General features: G+C 42.3%; 1 protein-coding gene across 2 annotated transcripts in view; it reads left to right on the top strand.

Moving 5' to 3' along the window:
* The window catches only part of FAM13A (family with sequence similarity 13 member A), a 311993-nt gene that overhangs the window by 272876 nt on the left and 13637 nt on the right, over window positions 1–25480 (top strand). For both annotated transcript variants that reach the window (XM_021710474.1, XM_008054145.1), the window contains 8 exons: window positions 1624–1771; window positions 9913–10126; window positions 10924–11062; window positions 11782–11863; window positions 12639–12859; window positions 13447–13530; window positions 22328–22423; window positions 24478–24561. In XM_021710474.1, coding sequence (XP_021566149.1) covers window positions 1624–1771; window positions 9913–10126; window positions 10924–11062; window positions 11782–11863; window positions 12639–12859; window positions 13447–13530; window positions 22328–22423; window positions 24478–24561 — 1068 coding nt within the window. The remainder of the gene's footprint in view (window positions 1–1623; window positions 1772–9912; window positions 10127–10923; window positions 11063–11781; window positions 11864–12638; window positions 12860–13446; window positions 13531–22327; window positions 22424–24477; window positions 24562–25480) is intronic.

Here is a 25480-nt window from a genome sequence, read left to right as displayed (position 1 = left end):
CACACACACACAATTGCTAACTGATTGGCTCTGTAACTTTTAAAAAAACTGAACACCAGATTAGGGCACTTAACCCTGGTCCACTTAGACTTTAGCTCAAGGATGAATAATTTTTGTGACATTAATGCCTAATCTGTTTTTTTCCCCAGTGGACAAACATCATGTTTAAAGTGTCTTAAGTTTCCAGATTTACTTGGTATTTCCACCAGACATTAGTTGCTCATCGTGACCTGATTGATGTTATTTCATTTTATCCCAATGTGAAGAAAATATCAGTCTTCATGCATCGTTTCATGGAAATTTAATAGTAAAAGCCCTATTTCCCTGGTGATTTCAAAGTGGGTTGGATAGCTATTAAAAGTAGCTGGAAGTCTTAAGTAGTGCTTTATTTTAAGCATAGGAACCTTTCTCATACATTAATGAACTCACTTATGATTTCCAGATGTCTTTAGTTTTTTTAATTTAATGATAGTATATTTGCTAAATAAATTTCCAGTTACTCCCAAAGAAAATATTTTTATAGATCTGTACAGCTTGAGAAACATATTTGTGAGTAAACCCTTTAATAAACACTTTTGTTTATAACTTTCTGAGAGAGGGAAGTATAGCAATGGTCGAGTTTACAAGATGCTGAAAAAGAGCGAGTTAAAAAAAAGAATAAATTTCAATGTGATAGAATTAATTCATTGTAGCTTTTTAAAAACATAATATCCCTTTAATATCAATCTTTTGGGAAAGAATTTCCTGTCCCTCCAATGCCCTAGTCTGGTGTCGGTGCCACCCATGAGCAAAACCAAATGTAGCTGAATATTTAATACTCAGAGTAGATGAACAGTAGGAAAACAAGTGTCAGGGGCATATTGGTAAGATATAAATTATGCACCACTGACTTGCCAGCTCTTGACTTTTTACTTAAAAAAAAAAAAAGTAGTGCTCCCCGGGTAATTTTGGCTCCTGTTCAGAGTCCGTATTCCTTACTGCAAGTCCAGCTGAGACGCCAAACCCCAGTGCTGTGTGAATTTGCGCAACAATGCCTTCCTACCCGGTGCTCCTCCATAAATAGTCTGGCCTCCCCATGCTCAGCCAGCAAACAGCCAAAGGAAATCTGGGCCCGTGCAGCTCCCTCCGCTTAATTGATCGGAGCAGGGAGGGCCGGCAGGGGAGTCACACAGCCTCTGTTCCCGGCTTTGCAGGACTGTTTACCTAAGGGGCATCGAAGTCCGTATGTCAGAGACACCATGTTGCTCCTACAGCCTTAGCAACGGCAGTCACCGGGTTGCATTGTCGTTGTTGACAGTCTGGAGAGCCATGCTCCTTTAAGAACACTCAACTCCGTTCCCTCGCTCCTGGCCCCAATCAGTCAGCATCAAGACTGTCAGCTGCCTGCAGTGATCAGGAAGAACAGCCCGAGGAAAGTTACAGGCGCACAGATGGGCAGTTGTTTTTTGCGTGCAAGTGGTCAGCGAGTGTTTGGGGGGCATCGAGCCATGATTCTGATTTCTGTGCTGGGTGCAGTAGCGGCGGTGGCTTGGGAGGTTTCATCCAGAAGGAGTGGAATTGCTGCCGATGTTTTTGGGATTTGGTGAGCAGTAGACATTGGAGGACATTGTGCTGTTATTGCAGGGGCCCACAATGAAGATTCAGGAACCTCCCAGCATATCTGACACCAAGCAGCTGAGGAATCAGGATGCCGATGACCAGCAGGAGAGCTTTGTCTCCGAAGTGCCCCAGCTGAATCTGACCGCATTGTGTGAAGAAAAGAGCTGGGAAGGTAGGGTCCCCCGACACTTGGTGAATTGAATATCAGAATAGCGTCTAGAAATAAGCATCCAGGAGCAGCATACAGCAGTGTGAGTGTGTGGGTATGAGACAGCTATGCATGCAGAAGTCACTGCATTTCTAAAGGACCAACAATCCTTTACCTGGCATAGGAATGTCTCAGGTTGAATGTTGCTGAGGGTAGTTACCATCTTAGAAAGAAAATGTGCTTGTTCTTTATCACAGTGTCGCCTTGCAGTCCTTTTTTTTTTTTTTTTTTTTTAACTCACCAGGAGTGCTGATAAGTACATGTCTCTTCCCCCTAGTAGTAACAAGCAGAGTAACAGGGAACCCGTATGCTTTCAGGATTGCTTTTCTCAGTACACCTGATCTTCCCATTGCTACATGCCAGCCACCTGTCTCCTTCATGCAATCTCTTTCCCATGTTTCAAGAAAGATGTCTCGGTTTGCTTTGTTTCTATGTTTGTTTTTACAGATGTTTTAAAAATCCCAGTTAGCAAATTGAAGGAATTTCCTTATCAAAGAGAACACTGAGTAAAAGTGCTTCTTACCAAAAGCTTGTAATACTGTATTTTAAACTGATTTTTTTCTAGAGACTTTTGATGAAAATGTTAGAAATTTACCTGTGAGGAAGAAGAGGGTAGCCTTTGTCAAAACTATATTTCAGGAAGATATTGCAGCAGCTTTATCGTGCTGCACATTCTTGCAATATCCATGTATCTGCATCTAAACACGTATCACTGTATATCCAAAATCAGTGCCCATCTGCCTCTCTACAGTTTGTGTTTGAAGGCTACGAGGAGAGAAAATTGTGCTCCTGATTTCAGTACATCAGTAGGACTTAACACAATGACTTCGCAGAGGGTCACAGCTCTGAAAAATCAGTCCTTTTCAGCACCTAGATTTCCTTATCTTCTATTCCTACTTCCCCTCCCCTATTTTTTTTTAACCAAGAAGTTATGGTAATGGTCTTAGATCAAGGATCAAGAAGTGGTCTGAAAAAACCACAGGATGAAAAAAAGTAACCCCATTATGTCCCTGGCATCCAGGGCTTCAGTGAAAACAAACAGATGCACTGTTTTTTTTTTATCTACTTCTCCCTCCTTGCAATCTAAGAAACCCGTTCTAGTTCTTTTTATATAATTAGGCAGTGAATCTGAGATTTTTTTTCAGATATTTTCAACTCTCAATACATTCACTGAGCAGAAAAAAAAATGCAGGGTTGCTTAATTTTTAATTTAAGTGATTTGTTCCTGGGTACTATTTTGTTCTTCTGTTTTTGTGTACTTTGAAATAATCACGTGTTAGTTTTTAGTTCATACATGAAAATAACAACTTACCATCCCCAATAAAAACCCCATAGTAAGGTCACTGTTACCCAAATAAAGGAAAAAAAACAGTAATCAAAATAAATGCTATATTTAAGTCTTAGTGGTATAGTCTGTCATAAAAGTCTAAATAAAACTAAGATTTTTGGTCTGAATTCAAATTAGCCACATTATTTTCTTCCTCTTCCTCCACCTAAAATGGACTCAGTTTGATTATTTTTACCTTGGTTAGTCAAGATAAGATTAAATGTATAATCTTTCCCACCGTACTTAAATAGGCTAATACAGAGCTGAAAATTCTCTCCAGAGTGGTTGCAAGTCAATTTGTAGTTCCTTAAAACTATTTTATTAACATAGAGAATTTTCTTTCAGATAAATAATAATAATATGAAGGAGCCAACGTTTTATTTTGGAAAGCTAGAAGGATTTCTTTAAAAGGTTATTGGAAAAAACATATTGCTTTTCAGTATGCTTTGGAATGTGAATTGTGCTGTCCAAGTAATTTATGAAATAACTTAATTTCACTTTTTTTGGTAGTTATTGAATTTGTCATTGAGCTTACATATCTTAAAATCTACATGTATTCATTTCAATGTCATTTTAGTCAGTCAGTTCCTGCTTTCAATACCTTTTTAAGACATTATATAATTATTTTAACTTTCCAAGTTACAGTTCCACTATAGCAGTAATATAGTTATAAGTGAAATAAAGGAATTTTTGCTTAAAGGGTAGATGGAATGAGAGCAGTATCTTTGATCACTAAAGTGTCACCTTTTTTATAGCTTCAGTAAGCAACAAACAAAATGGTGGCTTTCCAGTCAGGAATAAACTTGGCACTAATTTAAATTGTGAATGTGAAACCAGTGCAACAAAATAAGTAAATGAAAGTAATAAATATGAAAAACCATATGAACCAGTGTCCACCTGTAGGCCCTCATCACCAGTCTTCAAGCTACCATGTGGTGCAACCCCGTCGTGTTTGTCTGGTGACTCCTCTCCTGTCCCCACACCATACTTCAAGTTCTCACACTGACGTGGAATCATCGACACCAGGTGAAGCAGTATTTTCTGTGGAGCCTGGCACCGCTAGGCTGTCCACTAAGTACTGCCTCACAGTGGGGAAGTGATGTTCCCTGGGATCTGAGCTTAGTAGCAAGGAACAAAGAGGAGAATACAACTAATCAATAGAGTCCATAGCCAAAGTAGGATGGAACCCTCCCAAAGTAAGTGTAGTCTCAGAGTCTACTCATGCTTGTTGGCAAACTATGCTTCATCCTTTTTTTCTATATGTAGCTATGTTTTAGGGCACATTATTATCTATCCACATGACCCTGTTGTTATTATTAGTGTTTCCAGTCTCCAAAGTTAAATGAATACACAAATCAAATGTGCTGCTTTTTGTTATGTAAAGCCCTTCAAAGCTGCGTGATTGGAATGTTTCTTTGAGTTATATGTTGATTTCAGGGTACCACTTGCATAAGTACTAGAGTTTAAGCACTCAGTTATTCGATTTGTCCTGATGGAATTAACTTTAAAAGGGCACTTTAAGTCAGGCATGGCCGCATGCACCTGTAGTCCCAGCTACTCTGGAGCCTTAGCCCAGTTCAAGAGCACCCTGGCCAAAATAGCAATATCCTGTTTCCAAAAGGGGAGGAGGGACATTTTCTAAGGGGCATAAGATACTTTATATATCCAACTCATCATTTACTGCTTCTTGAAAATAAAGTTGGAAAGGAAGTTCTCTCATAGAGAGAAGCAAGAGATCTTAAAAGATCTTCCAGGTGAACCCTTCTATCATACAGAGAGGAAAGTTGGGGTCGAAGAGGCAGAAAAATGGTTCAGAGTAACAAATTCTCCTGACTTCTACCTCATGCATCTTTCTAAACAATACCAGCTATGTATCATGGCAGGCAGTAGACCAGAGTGGTTAAGAGCCAGATTCCCTGGGTTCAAATCCTGGCTCTGCTGTTTAACCAATTTTGTGGGCAAGTTAGTAAACCTGTTTCGGTTTTGGCCTTAATTTCCCCATCGTTAAACAGGTATAGTAACAGTAGGTAATAATAAATAATAGATATAGTAATATCTACTTAGTATGTTTGTTGCAAGGATTAAACAAGCTAAAACATGCGAAGTGCTCAGCAGAGTGTGTACACATAGTGGACACTATGTGAATGTCAGTTGTTATCATCTTCCATAAATGTTTCCAAGTATAGTTTTAGGAAAAATCAGCCTAAGTTAACCTTTGAAACCAGAACCCAGTTCTACCTAGCGACCATGGGTGGCCTGGACCACAGAAGAGGAATCATTAATTACTAGGTCCTCTACAGATTTACTAAGGCCTAAGCATGTCACACCAACCTCTTTTTCTCTGATGATGCTACAAGATTCTAGATTAGGGAAATGGTGCATTTGAAAAGGCTGCAGCTGGGCCTTTGATGGGACCTTGATGAGAGTATTGTCAGAAATGTGGACGGGATAGAAGACAGGTAGGGTGGTGAATTAGTAACTGATTAAGCAACTGCACTTCAATGTGCAGATAAATGGCTAAAGTCAACACAAGTAGGAATTTATCATTAGGTAAAATCTGTAGCCCTGTCTTGTTGCACACATTTATTAATTATTTAAATGGCGCTATTAAGGGCCTGCTTATTAGCTTTACAAACAGGGGCAAGGCATATATATATATATATATAAATCAAGGTCTAAATTCGTGATTGATAAAGCTGACTGCTAAAGTTCTTTCTAACTCTGACAGTTTACAAGACTACTTACCAGTTTAATAGGAATACTATTGTTCTAAGGTTAAATTTTGGAACACCAAAGAAAATTTTGTAAAAGGATTTCCCCAGCAAAGAGCCTCCCCAGCAGGGCTTATATCTTTCTGAGTCTGGGATGTTCAAGTACCTCCTCGCTCAGCTGAGCAGAAGGATGGTTACATCAAGCCAAGGAGTAATGGCTCTAAATAACATAGTTGGAAATGAAATGCGGAAAACATCAACTCTCTTAATCCTGTGCAGATTTCTTAGGAATAAATCATCTCAATAGCCAATTTTCTTTTGTGTAGTAAGTGAATCCAGCTAGCTAAGCAGAGGGTAGCTGTGTCCCAGTGACCACATTAGCATTACTCAGAGATATGTTCCCTCTACAGCCAATGTCCTTTATTTTCATGTGTGCTATAGTTTCTGAATTAGAACTCCCCCAGGACCGATTCTTTTTTATTACTCAGGTAGCAAGCATACAACTTTTATCTCTATTATTTCGGACTTGCTATGATGTCAGCTGACCTGGTGGATTAATTTTTAATAGAGAGACATGTCGACTTATGTCCAGAGTTCATCGTGACAAGACACATGACTCAAAGCAAAATCACTCTACCAAGGAATGTGAGTCTAGATATGAATAGGCATTTATTTTATGGGGTGGTTAGTATAACAATCCAATGTAAAACCTCACACCTTTTGCTTTTCCCTTTGAATAATTTTCTTGCAATAACCCTTGTTGCAATTTCCTTGCTTTGGAATTGATGGTTAAAATATAAACTATTTCCCAAACTAGCAATTGTAACTGGTCAGTGAATACATCCTCATAACTGGCTCTCTAGGGAAGCAACTCAATTGGACATGCTGTGTACCACATTGTTCTTAATTATTTCTTGTTTTTCTAGTTGCGTGTCAACTATCAAAGCCTGAGATAGCCTTGTATTTTTAGATCATTTCAAACTAAAGTGGGGGAATCCTTGGTTTTATTGCTTCTTTTGTTATATTGTGATCTACACATTACATGTCATTTTATAACTCTTTTGAGTGGAAGCGTTAAATTATAAGACCATAGAGTAACAAGAAAGAGAGAAAGGAGAGTTACATAAGCATTTCATATTGCACAGGTGAAAATTTTTTCTGTTCTACATGCAGACTAATGGTGAAACAACTCTTTTTATGTTGTTAAAGTTGAAGTTTATAATACTTTTCATTTCTCATTTTTTAATAAATGAATTCATTTGCCCTAACTCTATACTGTTAGAGAAAATGTCGCTCATAAGCCAGAATTTCTTCAGCCGTGTATTTCCTATACACCCCTGGTGACACTAGGAAAAGGACACATTTGGTCTTCCTGTCAGGGAAGGGATCAGTCAAGAATGGAGCCACAAAATAAAGCTGTGTTAGCAAACAAGAAAGCTGGTGGCCAGCCCTGTGTCAGCCATGTGGCATCGAATGATGATTATTCAAGTTCCCCGATGAGTATTTTATTGTGAGTTCAAGATCACAATTTATCTTTTGTCAGACACTTAATTGGTTAATAAGCACAGACACACTCTGTTGGTAAAATGTTTTATACAGATACCACGTGGTTGAAAACTTAAAGAAGGGTTGTAACATTTTAAAAAGAGATATTCTGCTAGATTTGGACAAAGTAAAGAGCTTCAGGATGTGAGGTAGCACCTTTTCAAACTAGGTTTTGACGAGTAGACATGCCAGACTAAGCAGCCACCCGGATGCCAGTATCAACATCAGACTTTGTTTTGTTAAAGCCCTCTGTCCCCATAAAGCTCCTGGCCCTTCCCCCCAGGTGTTTGCTCCTTTGCCACCCTGCATGAGGTCGTTGCCTGCTGCCTTACTATGGGAGCCTTCTTAACCCTTTCCCTGTCATGGCTTGATTGAATCGAGTCTCCACAGAAAATGTCTGTGTCTAATGAAATGCCATGACAGAGAAGATGCAAAATGGTCAGTTGAAGAATTCCAGTGTCTGCAACTTACACTGTATATTTTTTCCTAGAACTTTCTTTCTCCTGCCCCTCTCTTTCCCTCAGCTTTCAACCCATTTCTGATTCTTGTATGTTGGCAGTTCTGAGCCCCACCACTTAGGGTGAGCAGACTGAGAGCGTTAGTGCAAATGAGGAAACACCTCCTGCTCTTTGCCAGCTGCAGCCAAGTACGTCTACCAGCATGTTCTCTGCCACTTTTTGGGCCTCAGTAGAGAAGAATGTCTGTAACACTGTCTTTGTTTCTCATAATTATATTTTTGCCCGTGTTCCCAGATAGCTTGATTCGCTTTAAATTTTGAGAACCTGTGGGCTTCATTCATCTGTTTTAAATTAATATGCTCATTATCCCATTACACTGAGGGGTCTTTAGAAATCTCAACCATCGTTGTTATGGAAGCACTTGGCACATTCTAAATTGAAGCACTGATCAGGAAGTCAGGAGACTTAGTTTCTATTCCCAGCTCTTGGGGTTTCAATTTCCTTATCTGTCATCTATTGGGTTGGATCAGTGGTTCTCAAATGTGAGTGTACATCTGATCACTTGGACGGCTTTTAAACATGTATGTGTGGCAGATACATCTGGGCCCTCACCAAAATATTTCGTCTACTTGGGTGATGTGAGGATCTGCGTGTTGGTAGTCATTTAAATTTCCCTGTGTGACTCTGCCGAGAAATCACGAGATGAGATGATGTAGGAAGTCACACCCAGCTGCAACATTCTACAATTATAATATGGTCTTTTTAAATACAAAACTGAATAAGCACTTATTTAAGGTAATTTTGTACACTTTATAGTATGATAGGTTGCTGTTCCATGATTCAAACTTTAGGAATTCCAAAATTGAAGATAATGGCTGAATCCCAGCTTTATGTAAAGCATATTAATCCACAAATGAATTTATAGTATGACTTTTTTTTTTTTTTGAGTTGGAGTTTCACTCTATTGCCCAGACTGGAGTGCAGTGGCCGCTCCCAGCCACCACAGCCTCGACCTGCTGGGCTCCGGCGATCCTTCTGCCTCAGCCTTCCGAGTAACCGGAATTACAGGCGCATGCCACCACGCCCGGCTCATTTTTTGATTTATTGTAGAGATGAGGTCTCACCTGCCCGGGCGGGTCTCGAACCCGCGGGCTCAGGCAATCCACTCACCTCAGCCTCCCAAAGGCGCGGGATTACAGCCTGAGCCACCAAGCCTGGTTTAGTATAACTATTTTTAATGCAAAGTATTACAAATGAAATACCCTGTATCCTCTGAGATTATCTTTAAAATATTTTGGATAGGATTTTTTAATAAATAAGCAAAGGAATATATTGAGGCGAGTCTTGCAGTAAATAGAAATAAGTTATCACCCTCATCCCTCCCAAAATGATAGAGTAGGATTTTGTGCTGAGTGTGCTTTTTTCTTACAGATTGTCTAAAATAATTGGTACAAATTTGTCCGTGTAAGGCATTCTTTTTTTCTCTTTGGACTAATTATGTTTTCAACTCACTCTAACATAGTTTTGAGCAGCTTCTGAGGTTCCAAGAGGAAAGCATGCATCTTAAATGTGCTAATCCCAACACACTAAGCAGAAGCACACAAAACAGCTTACTGGATGAGCTGAAGGAAAGTTGTGAACTCCTAATTCAAGAGGCTCTCAATCTCAACAAGAGAGTTGTGATTCTGCTGCTTGATTCCTTAGCTGTTTCAACAAAGGATGGATAGCCAGGATGCCAAATATGGTCTCCCCGACACATCTGCTGTTCTTTTCAAACATGCCCTCACGTGAAGGTTTTAATCACTAATCTGCTGGGCTCTTTCCCTTCAAGACTGGTCCTCAGAGCAGCCCTAGCAAATTCTCTTTTGAAAACCAGTGAGAATGGAGATGAAAAGTAGATGACGGCTGTCGGATATATAGGTGATTTCGGTTGGGGCATAGTGTTGCTAGTCTGAACCTTAGATCTACAACAAGAAACCCTTCAGCTTCCTGAAGCATTTAAGAAACCTGGCAGACGGTTTGCTTTAAAGAGCAGTGTTCATCTCTCACCGCCTTCTTTTCCAGAGCCCGTCCCTGCCTTCTCTTCCTGGCAGCGGGGCAGCAGCGACTCTGATGAGGCCCGCCTGTCCCCACAGGCGGGGCGCCTGATCCAGCAGCTGCTGGACGAGGACAGTGACCCCATGCTCTCACCTCGGTTCTACGCTTACGGGCAAAGCAGACAATACCTGGATGATACGGAAGTGCCTCCCTCACCCCCGAATTCCCATTCCTTCATGAGGTGTGTCTCTCTCTGTACTGCTGATAAGCAGACACATCATCCCCATGACACTAGAAAGATCGGAATAGTGCTGAGGGCTGGACATTCGTTTTTTAAGTTGTGAAGTCTGTGGAGGACCGTTGTTTAAGTTCTCCATCCTAGTACACAGGCTATGCTGTAGTTTTTCACTTAAGCTGTGGCCCAACTGTAACATCATATTGTGTTTTCTTTGAGTTTTTTGTTTTGTTTTGTTATATTTTGAGTCAGGGTCTCTGTCACGTAGACTTCAGGGCAGTGGCACACAAACACGGCTCACTGCAGCCTCGAATGCCTGGGTTCAAGCAATCCTCTCTCTTCAGGCTCCTAAATAGGTGGGACTACAGGTGCATCCCACCATGACTGGCTATTTTTTTATTTTCTAGTTTTTTGTAGAGACAAGGTCTTGCTGTGTTGCCCAGGCTGGTCTCAACCTCCTAGGCTCAAGCGATCTTCCCACCTCAGCCTCCTGAAGTGCCTAGCCCACATTGAATTTTCTTACCACCTCCTTTCTAAGGCTCTCTCAAATTTAACTTTTAGGCCCACAGAAAGACAGACACTTTACTCATTGTAAACGTGCTCTAGAAAAGGGTAGACGTATCTAACAGGTGGGACATACAGAGCTCAAAGTCATAAAATGAGTCGGTCAGTTTGCTTCTGTTCAAGAGGATGGAGGCTGCATGTTTCTCCTCCTCTAAGCCACGTGGCGTCCACATCCCCAGAGCCCCTCAGCAGGCTGCAACTGCTCCTGGGGAGGCTGAGCCAGGCTGTGCTCCTCGCAGGCGCCGAAGCTCCTCTCTGGGGTCCTATGATGATGAGCACGAGGACCTGACACCTGCCCAGCTCACACGGAGGATTCAGAGCCTTAAGAAAAAGATCCGGAAGTTCGAGGATAGATTTGAAGAAGAGAAGAAGTACCGAGTAAGTGCCCCCCACACCCTTCCCTCCGTCACCTCCTCTCCCCCACATGCCAGTGCGTCAACACTTAATGAAGGGAGAAGGCTCCGGCAGACTTCTAGGGCATCTTAAAAGGAAAAGACAAAAACTGGATAGGAAACCCTGTTCCACCCAATCACCACGTATCAGCATTTGAAGTCTAAATAAATAAAATGAAAGCTGAAGTCTTCATTTCATAAATGTATCGGTGAGCAGGAGTAGAGAAAGTTGTTGAATAAAATCTTTTGTTTGGCTAAAACTTAATTCAGTGTTAGAATCTAAAATTCCGCTAGTACCACACTCACTCTACTCAACCCCACCCTCAGCTTTTCCCATAAGGGTGGCAAAAGGGCATTTTTCATGGTGATTGCAGTATAAAACATCATATGCCCCTCTGTTTTCTACTCTGTTAGCCTTACAGGTTGGGCCCTACAAATAACAGTAAAGATGTCACGGACCTCACGACGGTCCCTGTCATAAAGATCCAGCGTTTTGCCTCTAGGGAATTCCCGGAAAGCATCAAAAATACCCAGATGTAAAGAAGGATAATGGGATCACAACCTGACATTTGCTCTGATTAATTATGGCCTCTTTCTTATTCTGATGGAGCTCAACTTTTCCTTCCGATTTAAAACAAAAATGATCATCAAACACTTTTCACTGCCCCAGTTCCAAAACATTTACTTTAGACTTCTTTTTCTCAGCCTTCCCACAGTGACAAAGTAGCCAATGCAGAGGTTCTGAAATGGACAAATGACCTTGCCAAGTTCCGGAAACAACTTAAAGGTACGTGAAGGTCTCAATCCATGACTTGGCTTCTACACAGCAAGCCAAGTTCAGAGTCCATCGCCGCCCGCCATGACTGAGTGCCACTGCTAAGATATTCCAGGTTCCCCCGGTCCTCCCACAGTCTCAATCATAGAGCAACCAGCTGAGATGCAAATCCTGTAGCATTTTTTCATTTCCCTAAATCATTACTAGAAGGGTGATGGTTTCCAGCCAGCATTTCCTTCGCACCTGTTTCACCCAGGGCTCCATTTGCTGTGGTATTAGGAGCAAATATATAGACATACAGATGAATCTGAAAACAGTTTGGCCCCTGTCCCTCAAAGAGCTTGCTGTCTTTTCAGAGATAGAGTCATGTAGACAACTCAATAGAATACAAAGTGAAAATAATTTTTAAATGAAGTACATACATCATACAAAAAAAGCTGACCAGTGCCTGGGCGTTAGATGAGGAAAGACTTAAACACTTGGGGAACGAGTGTGGGAAGACATCTGCCACATTGTAAGAACAGCACACAGGCTGGTGTGGCTAAAGCATGGGTGTGAAATAGCTAAAGCTTCCTCGGGAATTAGGGTTAGGGAAACATTCCAGATAATCCAGGAAGATGTTATCATTATCTCAGGTTTCATATAACTCGGAAATTTCTACTGATCTTGTTATTAGATATTCTCTAACAACAAAACAGAACTAAAGTTATTGACACCACAGAGAAACAGTATGTGTTCAGCAGACATCAATTCTCATATGTCTCCACCCCCAAATCTTCTCAACTAGAGTCAAAACTCAAGATCTCTGAGGAGGACCTAACTCCCCGGATGCGGCAGCGAAGCAACACACTCCCTAAGAGTTTCGGTTCTCAGCTTGAGAAAGAAGATGAGAAGAAGCAGGAGCTGGTGGATAAAGCAATGAAGCCCAGCGTGGAGGCCACCCTGGAATCCATCCAGAGGAAGCTCCAGGAGAAGCGAGCAGAAACCAGCCGCCCCGAGGACATTAAGGTGTGATGATTCTGTGAAGTCCCCAAGCTAAGAGCTGAGCCCGAGTGCTGCAGTCAGTGTGGCGGAAACATGGACATACCACATGCATCCCAGTGGGAAGGTGATCCCTTTCAAACCTCCCACATGCTTACGTGTCTAGAGATGAAACAACTGCAGAATGTGTCAGCCATGGGCACTCTGATTTTTGATTGCAGATTAGACACAGAAAACTCTATCATGTATATTGCAGAATGAACTTGTTTAGGTTAATAACTGGTTTGGTGACTGTGATAGAGGAACTATAGACAAGACTTTGAGACGGTGTAACATGTCATGCGGTCATTGCTTGGGCCATTAAGCTAAGCCCCATGTGCCTCACAGCTCCGTCTACCTCAGTATTTGCTGCCACATGGGAAAGCGAAGAAGCTGATGACAATTCTGCTGTGTGACCCGTATTTCTATCAAGAGTTCAGGAGAAGCTTGTTCCTGAGTGAACTTTGGAACGGAGGATTCTTTTTAGCCTTGCTGTAGTAGATGTGTTTAAAGATATTGGAATGTTCACAAATGTTTTCCCTCTCTTTTGTTTCTCTGTCCCTGTGTTTATGCAGGATATGACCAAAGACCAGATTGCTAATGAGAAAGTGGCACTGCAGAAAGCTCTGTTATATTATGAAAGCATCCATGGACGGCCGGTATGTGATGGAGCGCTTTTTCTGATTGGGGTCAATTATCTGGCTTCAGAAATGGACTTTCTATGTCCAGTGTCTTGCAAATGGGGTTCCCTAATGTTTGCTTTCTTTGCTTTTAGAATAAAGGTGGTGAGTCTATTACACTATTAACTAAGCCTTCTGAAGCCTTAGCTGACAAGAGAGTTCTGCTGTCTAGCAGATGCTGAACTTAATTGAATCCCAACAAAAAATTAGTTTGCAACTAAAATTTTGTCATTCGTGTACTGCTTTGATGGGGAGAAGCAGGGGAGGACAGAGCGTAGGGTGCACAGGGTGTAGTTCTGGAGTGAGATGTCCCTGCCCCCTTGACCTGTCACTAGCTCTAGACTTTCTCATCCTTAAAACAAAGGTGTTCAACTAGAATGATCTGCCCTAAAATTCAGTGCAGTTGTAACGAGTGTTTGTCAAGTTCCAGCTGCCATTCGGAACTAAGAGTGTGAGGTATCCAAAATATGGCCTTGCCTTTTCATAACCACAAGAAGCACTGGAGGTGTTTGTTATGCAGCAGGCATTTACTGAATCTTTGTTCTTAGCTGTGGGGGAGGCGTAGCATGATAGACTTCTGTCCTCTTCCTTGAGAAACTTGTAATCAGGCATCCTTCTTGTCAGTTACTCTTAATAACCTTTTGTTCAGAATGTTATCAAGAACCCAGCAAAACAAATACTTAAAAGCAGGTACAAGGAAGCATGGCATTTAGGTTTACAGATGATTTTATATAGTCAAGAAGCAGAGATCTCTTTTTCAGCCTAAGCCATGACTATATAACGTATAGTGTCTTTTCATCTAAAATATGCTCTATTAAATAAAGAAGCTTCTAGAATAATTCACTAGACTCTAAGGTATGTGAGGGCAAGGGTGCTGGACTTTGTTTATCTAGTGGTGAAGCTAATTCTGGGCATCTAGCACAAGACCTGACACAGCACACTACCTGCAGAATGCATTCTCTCTGGCATTTTGGTTCCGAATTTATCATGTTTAACTGGGGGGAAAAAATGCTGGTGCTGATGATGATTGATTTTGCTGGCCCATCCCTGCAGTGGAAAAATACCACCGCTCCGGGATAATGTTCATGTTTCAGCCAAGTTTTGTTTTGGATTTTTAAAGGCGTTGAACCAAATAGTAATTGCTCTAGAGCTCAGATATATTGTGAAACTGTGTCCTCTATGGGAGTATTCAGAACTTAAGAGGGAGAGCTGAGCTTCTTTTAAACGAGTGAACCCCTTTTCCACAATCGGCTCAAAACCCTTAAGTATAAATCTCCGTGTGGCCATCAGGCAGACCTTGGTTATGGAGGTGGAAGTTGTGTGTTTTCCTTATTTAGTATTTCTTCTTTTCATTATATGGGTTTGGGTTGTGACATTGATAAACTCCTTTAAAGGACTTCCTCATCCGAGGCCCCCAAGAGCTCACTGCTGCATTCTGGATGGACTTAACCTTGCTGCTAGTTGAGCGGTTTATGTAGCCGTGGTATTTGTTGCTCTCAGCTGGGAACAGATTCTCTCATCAGCCTGGACTGGGGTAACGTGCAGACACTGTGCGTCTTAGAGTGGGCAGACCTAGGTCCAGAACCCAGCCCTACTGAGACAAGCTCTGTGACATCAGGCTACTGGGGGAATGAATCTCAGAGCTGTGGTGTTTTGTCTATATGATAGATGTCTGTTACAGATTGTCAAGGACAGTAAACAACATGACAGGCACACACACAGACAAGCATCCATATATACTTAGCTGTGGATGTCTGGCACTGAGGAAAGGGACAGGGCAGCTTTCAGGGTTGCACAGTAAATGATAGTTTTCGCTCCTGTTTCAGTGATATGTTCTACTTTTGATTGAATGGTTAAATCAGGGGAAAGAATGCACATTTTATCCCTCTTATTAAGAGTCTGAAATATTAGTTCCTGGCCCTAACTTGCTATTCCTTTTCTTTCATCATTCTGTCAGGTGGGGCTGGATTCTAGCATCTCAAAGGCCAGGGAACAGATGCTCTGGGAAATTTGAGTACTTCTTTTTCTGGTCCCAGGCCAGACCCTCTGCCCCTCTCTCTGGAACATGTGATCCAGCCTCTTCAGAAAAAGCAGAGTTCATCTGATATCTGGCCAGTTTGAAAATCAGAGAGTAAACTTAATTCTAGATTGGTGATGTTACCATGGACCCTGGACAGTAAATACCATTTGGACAGTACTCTTCTTCGAAGAAATGTACGTGTACTTCCAGAGCTACACGATTGTTTTAAATCCCAATTTATCAGAAAAGCAGATGTTCAGAACCCATGGGTTTTTGCTGAATCTACAGATACTGACACTAACTACCAAAATCTCAGGCCAAAACCGTCACCTGCTACTTCCCTACACTTTTTTAGCCAAAGCTTTTGCTTCAACGGGGCATTCTATAGACTGACATATGTATGGAAACAGAAGCACTTATTTATGTAATTCCCCGGTACTTATTAAAGCGTGTCCTTTTCAACATTTAAAGATCTCATCAAAAGACCATGTCAGAGAAGAACAAGAAATAATTGCACTCACTGTTCTACCTTCCATAGGTCCTACTGTGTTGTGTTTTGCCTTTTTCTGAGTTGGGATCTCTCTAGCACCCAGGCTGTAGTGCAGTGGAACAATCACGGCTCACCTCAGCCTCTACCTCCTGGGCTCAGGTGATCCCTCCGCCTCAACCTCCTAAGTAGCTGGGACTACAGATGTGTTCTACCATACCCAGCTAACTTTTTTATTTTTCTTTTATAGAGATGAGGTCTCAATATATTGCCCGGGCTGGTCTCAAACTCCTGAGCTCAATCCATCCTCCTGCCTTGGCCTCCCAAAGTTCTGAGATTATAGGTGTGAGCCACCACGCCTCACTGTATGTCCTACTCTTTGATAACAAGTGTGGAGGGGAGAGAAGGGGCTGCCTGATCAAAGTCTGCTGGCTCTTCTGGATTCTTTCAGATTGGTATATTTTATTTTATTTTTTATTTTTTCAGTTGGAGTCTCACTCTGTCACCCAGACTGGATTACAGTGGCTCGCTCCCAGCCACCGCAGCCCCGACCTGCTGGGCTCTGGCAGTTCTTCCAAGTAACTGGAACTACAGGCGCGCGCTACCATGCCTGTCTAATTTTTTGATTTATTGTAGAGATGAGGTCTCGCCAAGTTGCCCAGGCGAGTCTCGAACCCGCGGGCTCAGGCAATCCACTCACCTCAGCCTCCCAAAGCGCGGGATTATAGGCTGAGCCACCGAGCCTGGCTCAGATTGGTATATTTTAATCTTGTGTTTTTCAACCTTAAGGGACTGCCATGACCCTAAACATGGCCATGTTCACATTTAAATGCAAATTCTGGAGCCATGTATAAATACTCTCCTTTGGTTAGCTGCTGTTTTGGATTTTCTGATCTCTGTATAAACAGCCTACTATTATTACCAAGAATGAAGAAGAGAGAGTTGCTATTTTCCAAATTAAATTACTGAGAATGCAACAGTTATCAGAATCCATCTCATTTTGTCTTCCCCTTCTAGCAGTTTTTTCCTGTTTTTTTTTTTTTCTTTCTCTTCAGAAATATACCTCTCACACACAGATTCAAACCACTCTGTTTTGGTAAGAAGATTCTGAGCCTGCGTTGTTTCTTTTCTATCGATGACATAATTTCTCACAAGGTGTGCTTTTATGTCACTGTTCATGAACAGAGACTTTTGTAAACACAATACAGACAGAACTCTTTATATTAATGATGAATTGGTTAGAACCTATTAGGGGATAATACTTCAGTGTCACACTGTGTTAAAGACCCTACTGCACCTCATGTCTTATTTGTGAAAGAAAACTGGACTGAAGTCAGCAAGCCTGGGTTCTTGACCCAACTCTGTTGCTGTGAGCAAGTCATTACTCTCTGTGGTGCTTAGTTGTAAAGGCTATAAAAAGGCTTTTCTAGGTCTAATATTTCATGGTTCTAATTTTATCTTTATCTTCAAAGTAAATGTGTCAATCATTTTACCTTTCACCTTTGTGGTTCTAGCCAGGTAACAACAGCCAAATTGATGTTTGGAAGGAAGTTTTATCTGAGGATAAGACAAAAACCATCAGAAAAGATAAAGGCAGGCACATGCAGCTGTATAATCAGGCCTTTGAGGTTTCCATTCAAGACTTGCTGCTAATTAAATGTGGGTCATTATTGGCTAGTGCTTGCTCTTTGTGTTTTGAAATAATGTCTGAGACTTATAGAGCAACCAAATAAAGTAGTGAGAGACCAGTACCAGAGTAGAGAAAGAGTTCTTTGAATCATAAGACAAAGTGGAAATGCTTCCTTCTCCCACTAGGGCTTCAGATCTAGATATCTGTGTTGTTTTTATTTACGGGTAAAAATACATCCAAATGTAACCCTGTTTCCACACATGGGAGAACATCCAGCACTGCCACTTGCACTAAAAAAGTTTTGAAGCAAGGAGTGCTTGGCCAGAAGTCATTTCCAAGCAGCACCTGTAGGTCAGAGAGATTTTCCATCTGAACTCTGCAATTTACCAGTCAGGAAACTGAGGCTCGGAGAACTTACATGGTTCATTCAAAGTTCCATTCAGAGGACTCCAAAATAAGATGTCAACTTCCAAACAGTTTTCCTGGGGTCCATTTAATATCATCTGACCCTTTTGTGACAGTTCAGTCAAGATCCTGCCTTGTTCGTTAGACTATTGGTTAGATTTTTGCTCTACTCACAAACCCAGTACTGACCATTGTTATGATGGGTGAAAACTGTATTAATGTTCAGTATCACCAAGACTTTGGCTTCAGATATATCATGAAAATAATTCTGATGTACAGGGGGGGACCCCTAAGAAACAGAACTTATTTATTTTAAAAATTGTGTATTTATTCTTCCATGTTTAAACTTCAGTCACCTTCAAAGTACTCTCTGTTTGATGCAATACACCTATCGAGATGCTTTTTCCACTGCTCAAAAGTTTTTGAACTTGTCAATTTCGATGCCTGTTAATGCTTCTGCCATTTTTTGTTTCGCCTTTTCCACATGGGCAAAATGTTTCCCTTTGAGGACTTTTTTCACCAAGGGAAACAAACAAAAAGTCACCTGGGGAGAAATCAGGTGATGAACAGAGAGGGTGAGGCACAGAGGTCATGAAGTTTTTGGTCAAAAACTGCTGAATACTCATTATAGTGTTGGCAGATGCACTTGTAAATCACCTATCATGAAATGGGCAAACATGTTGAAAGAATCTCCAAAAAAAAAGTCACTGAACCCAACACAGCCTCTCACAACACCAGCTGGAACACTGATGGCAATGGGCTCCTAGAACACTTACCTGGGAGGGAAGCCTGTACTACAAGGGGCCCGCCCTCCAAAATAAAATTTAAAAAAAGATAACTCCAGTGGGCTTTTGGGGGAGTTCCTCCCCGTAAATCAAGTAGTATTAATTCTCACCTTTCTATCCCCTCTTTAATATTTTTGGTGTTTAGATACTTTTATCAAATGCCATTGCTTAGTTTCGTGGTAAGTCCTAACTCTCCATAGTAAAACACTGGGTTTTATCAGATTCACCTGCTCGTGATTAGTTCCTGAGGGTCACTAATTTAAAACATGAGCAACTGGTAGGAAATCTGGATATCGGTGCCCTGAGCCAAAAAAGGAAGCCAGCGATCCTCTTCATCTACTCCAGCTAGTTTTCCTTGGTTTTTGAACAAGGAATGTATTTTTCTGTGTGTGTCTGACTTATTTTACTGTCAAATTTGTCATATCCAGTTGATTTTCCCGCTAAGTCTTTCTCTACAGTGCAAAGTTGTTTCTGCCAAGTAACTAGGAATTGGATGCTAGTCTACAACAGGGAAACACTGGCACCTTACTGTTATTTCTTTTTTTTTTTCCTGAGTTAAAGTCTCGCTCTGTTGCCCAGGCTGGAGTGCAGTGGCACCCTCACGACCACCGCAGCCTCGACCTACTGGGCTCAGGCGATCCTTCTCCCTCAGTCTTCCAAGTAGCTGGAACTACAGTGCATACCACCATGCTCAGCCAATTTTTTTGTTGTTGTTTATTGTAGAGACGAGTTCTCACCAAGTTGTCCAGGCTGGTCTCGAGCTCCTTGGCTCAGGCAGTCCTCCAGCCTTGGCCTGACAAATTGCTGGGATTACAGACATGAGCCACTGCACCTGGGTTCCTTACTGTACTTTTTTTTTTTTTTGTATGTCTCTAACTACTCGACCATCTATTGTTTATCTTGTTCATTATAGTCCACCCCATGTCATTACTGTGCAGCATACAGTTTTGGGAACACACCTTATGTGTTCTACTGTTGATGCACATGAGGGTGGTTTCTAGCTTGAGACTATTCTAGATAGTACTGTTGTGAACATTCTTACAAATGTCTTCTGGTGAACTGAAGGCCACATTTGTTTGAGATATATATATATATATATATATGTATTGTGTATGTGTGTGTGTGTCGGAGTCTCTGTTGCTCAGGCTGGAGGGCAGTGACACACTCACGGCTACCACAGCCTCGACCTGTTGGGCTCAGCCTTCCACCTCAGTCTTCCAAGTAGCTGGAACTACAGGCAGGCACCACCATGCCCAGCTAATTTTTTAATTTATTGTAGAGATGAGGTCTTGCCAAGTTGTCTGGGCTGGTCTCGAACCCGTGGGCTCAGGCAGTCCTCTCACCTCGGCTTCTCAAAGTGCTGGGATTATAGACATGAGCCACCGTGCCCAGCCTGTTTGGTATATTCTTAAGAGTGGAATTGATGGATCATAAGTTCAGCTTTAGTAGATACTGCCAAATAGTTTTCCAGAGTGTCCCACCCTCTCCAGCAAGTGAAGGAGAGTTGCCATTGTGTGACGTTCTCACTGACACTGGACAGTAGCTTTTTATTTTAGCCATTGTGGTAGGTGTGTCATAGGGACACCTGTGGTTTAATCTCAGTCTTTTTCATATAAAATAGAATGATTTAAACTCCCTTCTAGTTTTGACAGTCATTTTTCTTATGAAACACTAGTTTTAAAACTGCTTTTAGTATGGTAGCTAGAAGCAGAAAAATGTCACTTGCCCTTTAATAATGTGATAACAGAAGAGATATAAATAAAAGGCTATTGTTGTTACTGTTATTATTACTATTGGTAATGATAGAAAATAAGCCCACAAAAAGTGTTGCATGATGGCAGTATCTTCTACTAACTTGTGAAATTTACTTAATGTTGATCACTCTGAGAAAGACAAATACGAAAGGCAACCAAGGAGACTCCATTTCTGAGTAATCCAGAGGTCTCTTTGAAGCTGAAGGCCCACAGACCCATAAGAGAATCAGGCAGAGCTCACACTGCTTGCCCTCCTTTCCCTATAAAGCTCTTGCCTTCTTGTATGTATAATGGTGACAGAATGCAGGAGACTGGAAACAAAGGTCCTCCATCTCATCCCTGCATGCACACCTGAATTGGGCATACCTGTGTGCGAAGTATCCATCCACTTATTTCACAAATATTTATGGACTATTTCCATTATGTCAGGCACTGAAATAGTTGCTAGGGAACTAGCAACTACAAAAACATAAACTGCTCTCAAGGAGCTATAGTCCAAAGGAGGAAATTTGTCAGCAAAGAGCTATGGCAGAGCATGGCGTGTTTATGAAACTAAAGGGTATACCAGGGTGGGATGGTAACACAAACCAAAGGAGGAGGAGATTTCCCAGAACAGGGACTGTTAGAAGAAGGTGCACAGGGAGTTGGCCCTTAAGCTGGACGCAGTGAGGAAGCCAGTTGGGGGGCAGAAGGAATGAGACAAGGAGGTTGAGACAACCTCATTTATTTCTGGAACTTGCAGGAGGTTGGGGAGGAAGGAAGCAGCAGGTGGGGAGGAGAAGCTTCTACGCTATTACAGGGTGGGCTGGAGTGTCTCCCCCAACCCCACTGCCTACACAGTCCCACATTTCAACATTTGAGAGCCCTAGGCCAGATTTTGGGGATATATGGATTAATCCATGTATTTTTCATCAAATGTTTCTTGAATGCTTGCTGTTTGCTAGAATCTTGTTTTTTAAAAAAACAACAGTTTCATGGGGGAGCAAGACAAGTAAATAAATGGATGGCAGATATTCATGATAAGTATTCTAATAGAAATATATGCTCACTTCTTTCCTGGACACAGAGAATAGTCATCTGGGAACTGTGAACCTTGAGGAGCTTTAAGCAGGGACCTAAGAATGATCATAGTTTTGATTTAGAAAAAAAACAGTCCTACTGATAGAGCAATTTCCACTGATCTATAGCTGCAGTGGTATGTTAAATATCTACTGAATAAATAATATTAAATAATATTATCAGTTTAAAATAAATGTTGTAGCCAGGCTCGGTGGCTCAGCCTACAATCCCAGCGCTTTGGGAGGCCGAGGTGAGTGGACTGCCTGAGCCCACAGGTTCGAGACCCGCCTGGGCAACTTGGTGAGACCTCATCTCTACAATAAATCAAAAATTAGCTGGGCATGGTAGCACGCGCCTGTAATTCCAGCTACTCGGAAGGCTGAGGCGGAAGGATCGCCGGAGCCCAGCAGGTTGAGGCTGCAGTGGCAGCCATTGCACTCCAATCTGGGCGACAGAGTGAGACTCCAACTCAAAAAATAAAAAAAATAAAAAATAAAATAAAATAAATATTGTGAGAATGGTAAGTTGCATCACCTGTATTTTCTCTAGGAAATACAGGCCCAGATCTTGCTCAGACTTCTGGTAGAGTGACCCCTAGGATAAGGCTTTCTCAGCTCTCTTGTTCTTGCTTCTCAGGTAACAAAGAACGAACGTCAGGTTATGAAGCCACTGTATGACAGGTACCGGCTGGTCAAGCAGATTCTGTCCCGAGTCAACACCATACCCATCATCGTGAGTACCACACCTTCCTGTTGTTGATACACTCCCTTTCTGTTTGAGTGGGCCCTGGAGATACTAAGAGGGTCCTAACCTGCTTTCTCATGAAAGAATAGGGTTTAATAGTTGAATTAGCCATTGCCACCCATGGCCCACAAGCTTAAGGAATGAAGACTCAATCAAAGATTTCTGAGGCAACGTTTGTCAAAAGTGAGCACATTGGAAACTGATAGAATCTTGTTCTCTTTGGGGTGACATGCTTCGCCCATGCCCCTCTATCTGATGTGCTGGGCCAGAGACAGCACTGAGGGGACAGGGCTGTGCTGTCTCCAGGCCTCCTCACTCCCAGGAGTGCCTCTCTGTTCCCAAGGTCCCCTGTTAATGGTCTCTCCCCATCCAGGAGAGGGATTACTCCCTTGGGAATCATGTCCGTGGGAGAGGGATTACTCCCTTGGGAATCATGTCCTCTAAAGAACTTGAAAGAGAAGCCCCTCTCCTTGGAAGATATGGGGAAGTATGACAATGGGGCTAATAATTGAGACGCTGTTCTCAGTGGCTACCACCTGGACTCAGCTGCTTGTGGCCCCTGGATTTTGATTTTGTCAAAAGTAGGGAGCAGCAACTTGCCTTCAGCCACGGGAAAGCCTTTGGGGCCAGTCCCTGGCCCCAACCCTTACCCCAGTCTCGGCGCCTCCACCCTGGCTTGTGAATGGGGCATTCCTGCCCTGTCCATCTCTTGGGGGAAACACTTGCCTCTGCTTAAGGGTTCTCTCTTCTGCTGGCTTTTGGTTTCTTTAATGGGCAGACACAGCTTCGCTTTGATGCTGCTGTTGAGATACATACAAGGGAAAACCCAGAAAAACCCGGAATTTATTTATAAAATATTGTGTATTTATTCTTACATGCTTAAACTTAGGTCACTTTCAGAGTCCTCTCCATTTGATGCAATACACCTGTCAAGATACCTTTTCCATTGCTCAAAACTGTTTTTAAACTCATCGATTTTGATGCCTTTTAGTGCTTCTGCCGTTTTTTGTTTCACCTCTTCCACATCAGCAAAATGTTTCCCTCTGGGGACTTTTTTTTATCCAGGGAAACAAAGAAAATCACTCAGTGTGAGATCCGGTGAATAGGCAGGGTAGGGCATGGGGATCATGCTGTTTTTGGTCAAAAACTGCTGAACACTCAGCACAGTGTGGGAAGATGTGTTTGTAAATCACCCATCATGATATAGGCAAACGCATTAAAAGAATCTCCAAAAAAAATCCACTGAGGCCGAATGCAGCCTCTCACAACAACACTAACTGGTACACTGATGCCGATGGGTTTCTAGAACACTTACCTAGAGGAGAAGCCTGTTCTACAAGGGGCCTATGCTCCAAAAGATAATTCTGGGTTTTTTGGGTCCTCCCTCATACTCATTTTAGCTGCTGTTTGTATCTGGTCTTGCCTGAAATCACCTTGCTTACTGCTAGGCCTAGGGCATGGTCTTTATATTTCTTTGAAATGAAGGGGGATGGGGGCCCAGAGACCTCAGGCAGGTGTATTTGAAGAAAGCTACTCTTCAGGAAATTTCCCACAGGACAAACTAAACTAATGAAAAGATTAAATCTAAGGAGTCGTTTTTGTGCTCCAGGCAGGAACACGATGGCCCTCAGTAGGGTGGATGGATGACAGGGAAACCCGATTACCTTTGTGCTGCTCTCTGAGCTTGCGGTATTCTCCTTAGCCTATGACAGTTCCAGTACTCCTGCGGTTCCTGTGACCCGGGAGGCAGAGGGTGGCAAGCAGGTGCCCTCCTCAGGTTACGCTGAGTGCTTGGTGAATACATCCTGTGCTGTTCTTGCTCCTCTGTGTTCTTGATTCATGAACGTGGGCTCTCGGGGAAGTGGCACCTTGGAAAAAGAACTTGTGTTGTTTCCAGCTTTTTTGGGAGCGTTTGGCAGGGAGGGATTAGAATAGATCATCCGAAGACGGTCATAATGACTGGTGAGGCCAGCGGAGGCCAAGAGCTGGAGGGAGAGGGCACGGGGTTCGGAATGTAACCTACTTGTCAACGCCTGTCGCAGGGTTCCCCCTCCAGCAAGCGGAGAAGCCCTTTGCTGCAGCCAATTATCGAGGGCGAAACTGCTTCCTTCTTCAAGGAGATAAAGGTGAAGACCCCCAGCTGCTAACCATGCTAACTCTGCATCCCTCCCCTCCCTCCTGCCCTCCCGCCCTCTCTCCTGACAATGGAAAGGGTGTGATCGGCTCTCGGTGATGGCTGCCAGCGCGGTCCCTGGGAATCAGTGGCTGCGTGTAACCAACTGTGATCAATCCCTTTGATTTATATAGAGTCTAGCTGCTTTCCTTCGATTCCTTTCATTTACCCTTCTTGTTTGTTTTTGTCATTTGTTGTCTCTTTTGTTTTTACTTTGCTTTCAGGGTTCTTATTTTGTTTGGTTTTCCACAGTGTTTTTTGTTTGGTTTGGTTTTCCCTGTTTGGGGCATAGATTTTCTATATGCCAGACTCTGAAATTAACTCATTGGACCAACTTTAAAAAAAAAATAATCTAATATGCTGAGTTTATAGAGAAACCAGAATCAACAAAAGCACACCTATAATCCCACCACTTTGGGAGCTGGAGGCAAGAGGACTGCCTGAGCCCAGGGGTTCGAGACCAGCCTGGGAGACTTGGCGAAACCTTGTCTCTACAATAATTTTTTTTTTAAATCACCTGGGTGTGGTAATGTGTGCCTGTAGTTCCAGCTACTTGGAAGGCTGAGGTGGAAGGATCACCTGAGCCCAGCAGGTTGAGGCTTCAGTGGTCATGAATGTGCCACTGCACTCCATCCTGATCAACATTGAGATTCTGACTGGGGGAGGAAAAAAAAAAGACAATTTGCAACATAACACACAATGAAAGATTATAGTTGTATAGACAAATCTCTTAGTAGTCTTCAACAGATTTGCTGGTGCAACCCGCCCTTTCTTCCTTCTGACTTCCCCAGCACATTATATCCTCAAGACCAATTTCCTAATCTGTTCTTAATCTGTGAGTATGCTGCTATGACTGGTAGGCACTAGAACAT

Source organism: Carlito syrichta, unplaced genomic scaffold (genome assembly GCF_000164805.1).
Source record: "Carlito syrichta isolate Samal-C Ts95f unplaced genomic scaffold, Tarsius_syrichta-2.0.1 Scaffold289150, whole genome shotgun sequence".
NCBI lineage: Eukaryota > Metazoa > Chordata > Mammalia > Primates > Tarsiidae > Carlito > Carlito syrichta.
Note: the sequence above shows the minus strand (reverse complement) of the source record. Positions and strands in the feature narration are given on the sequence as shown.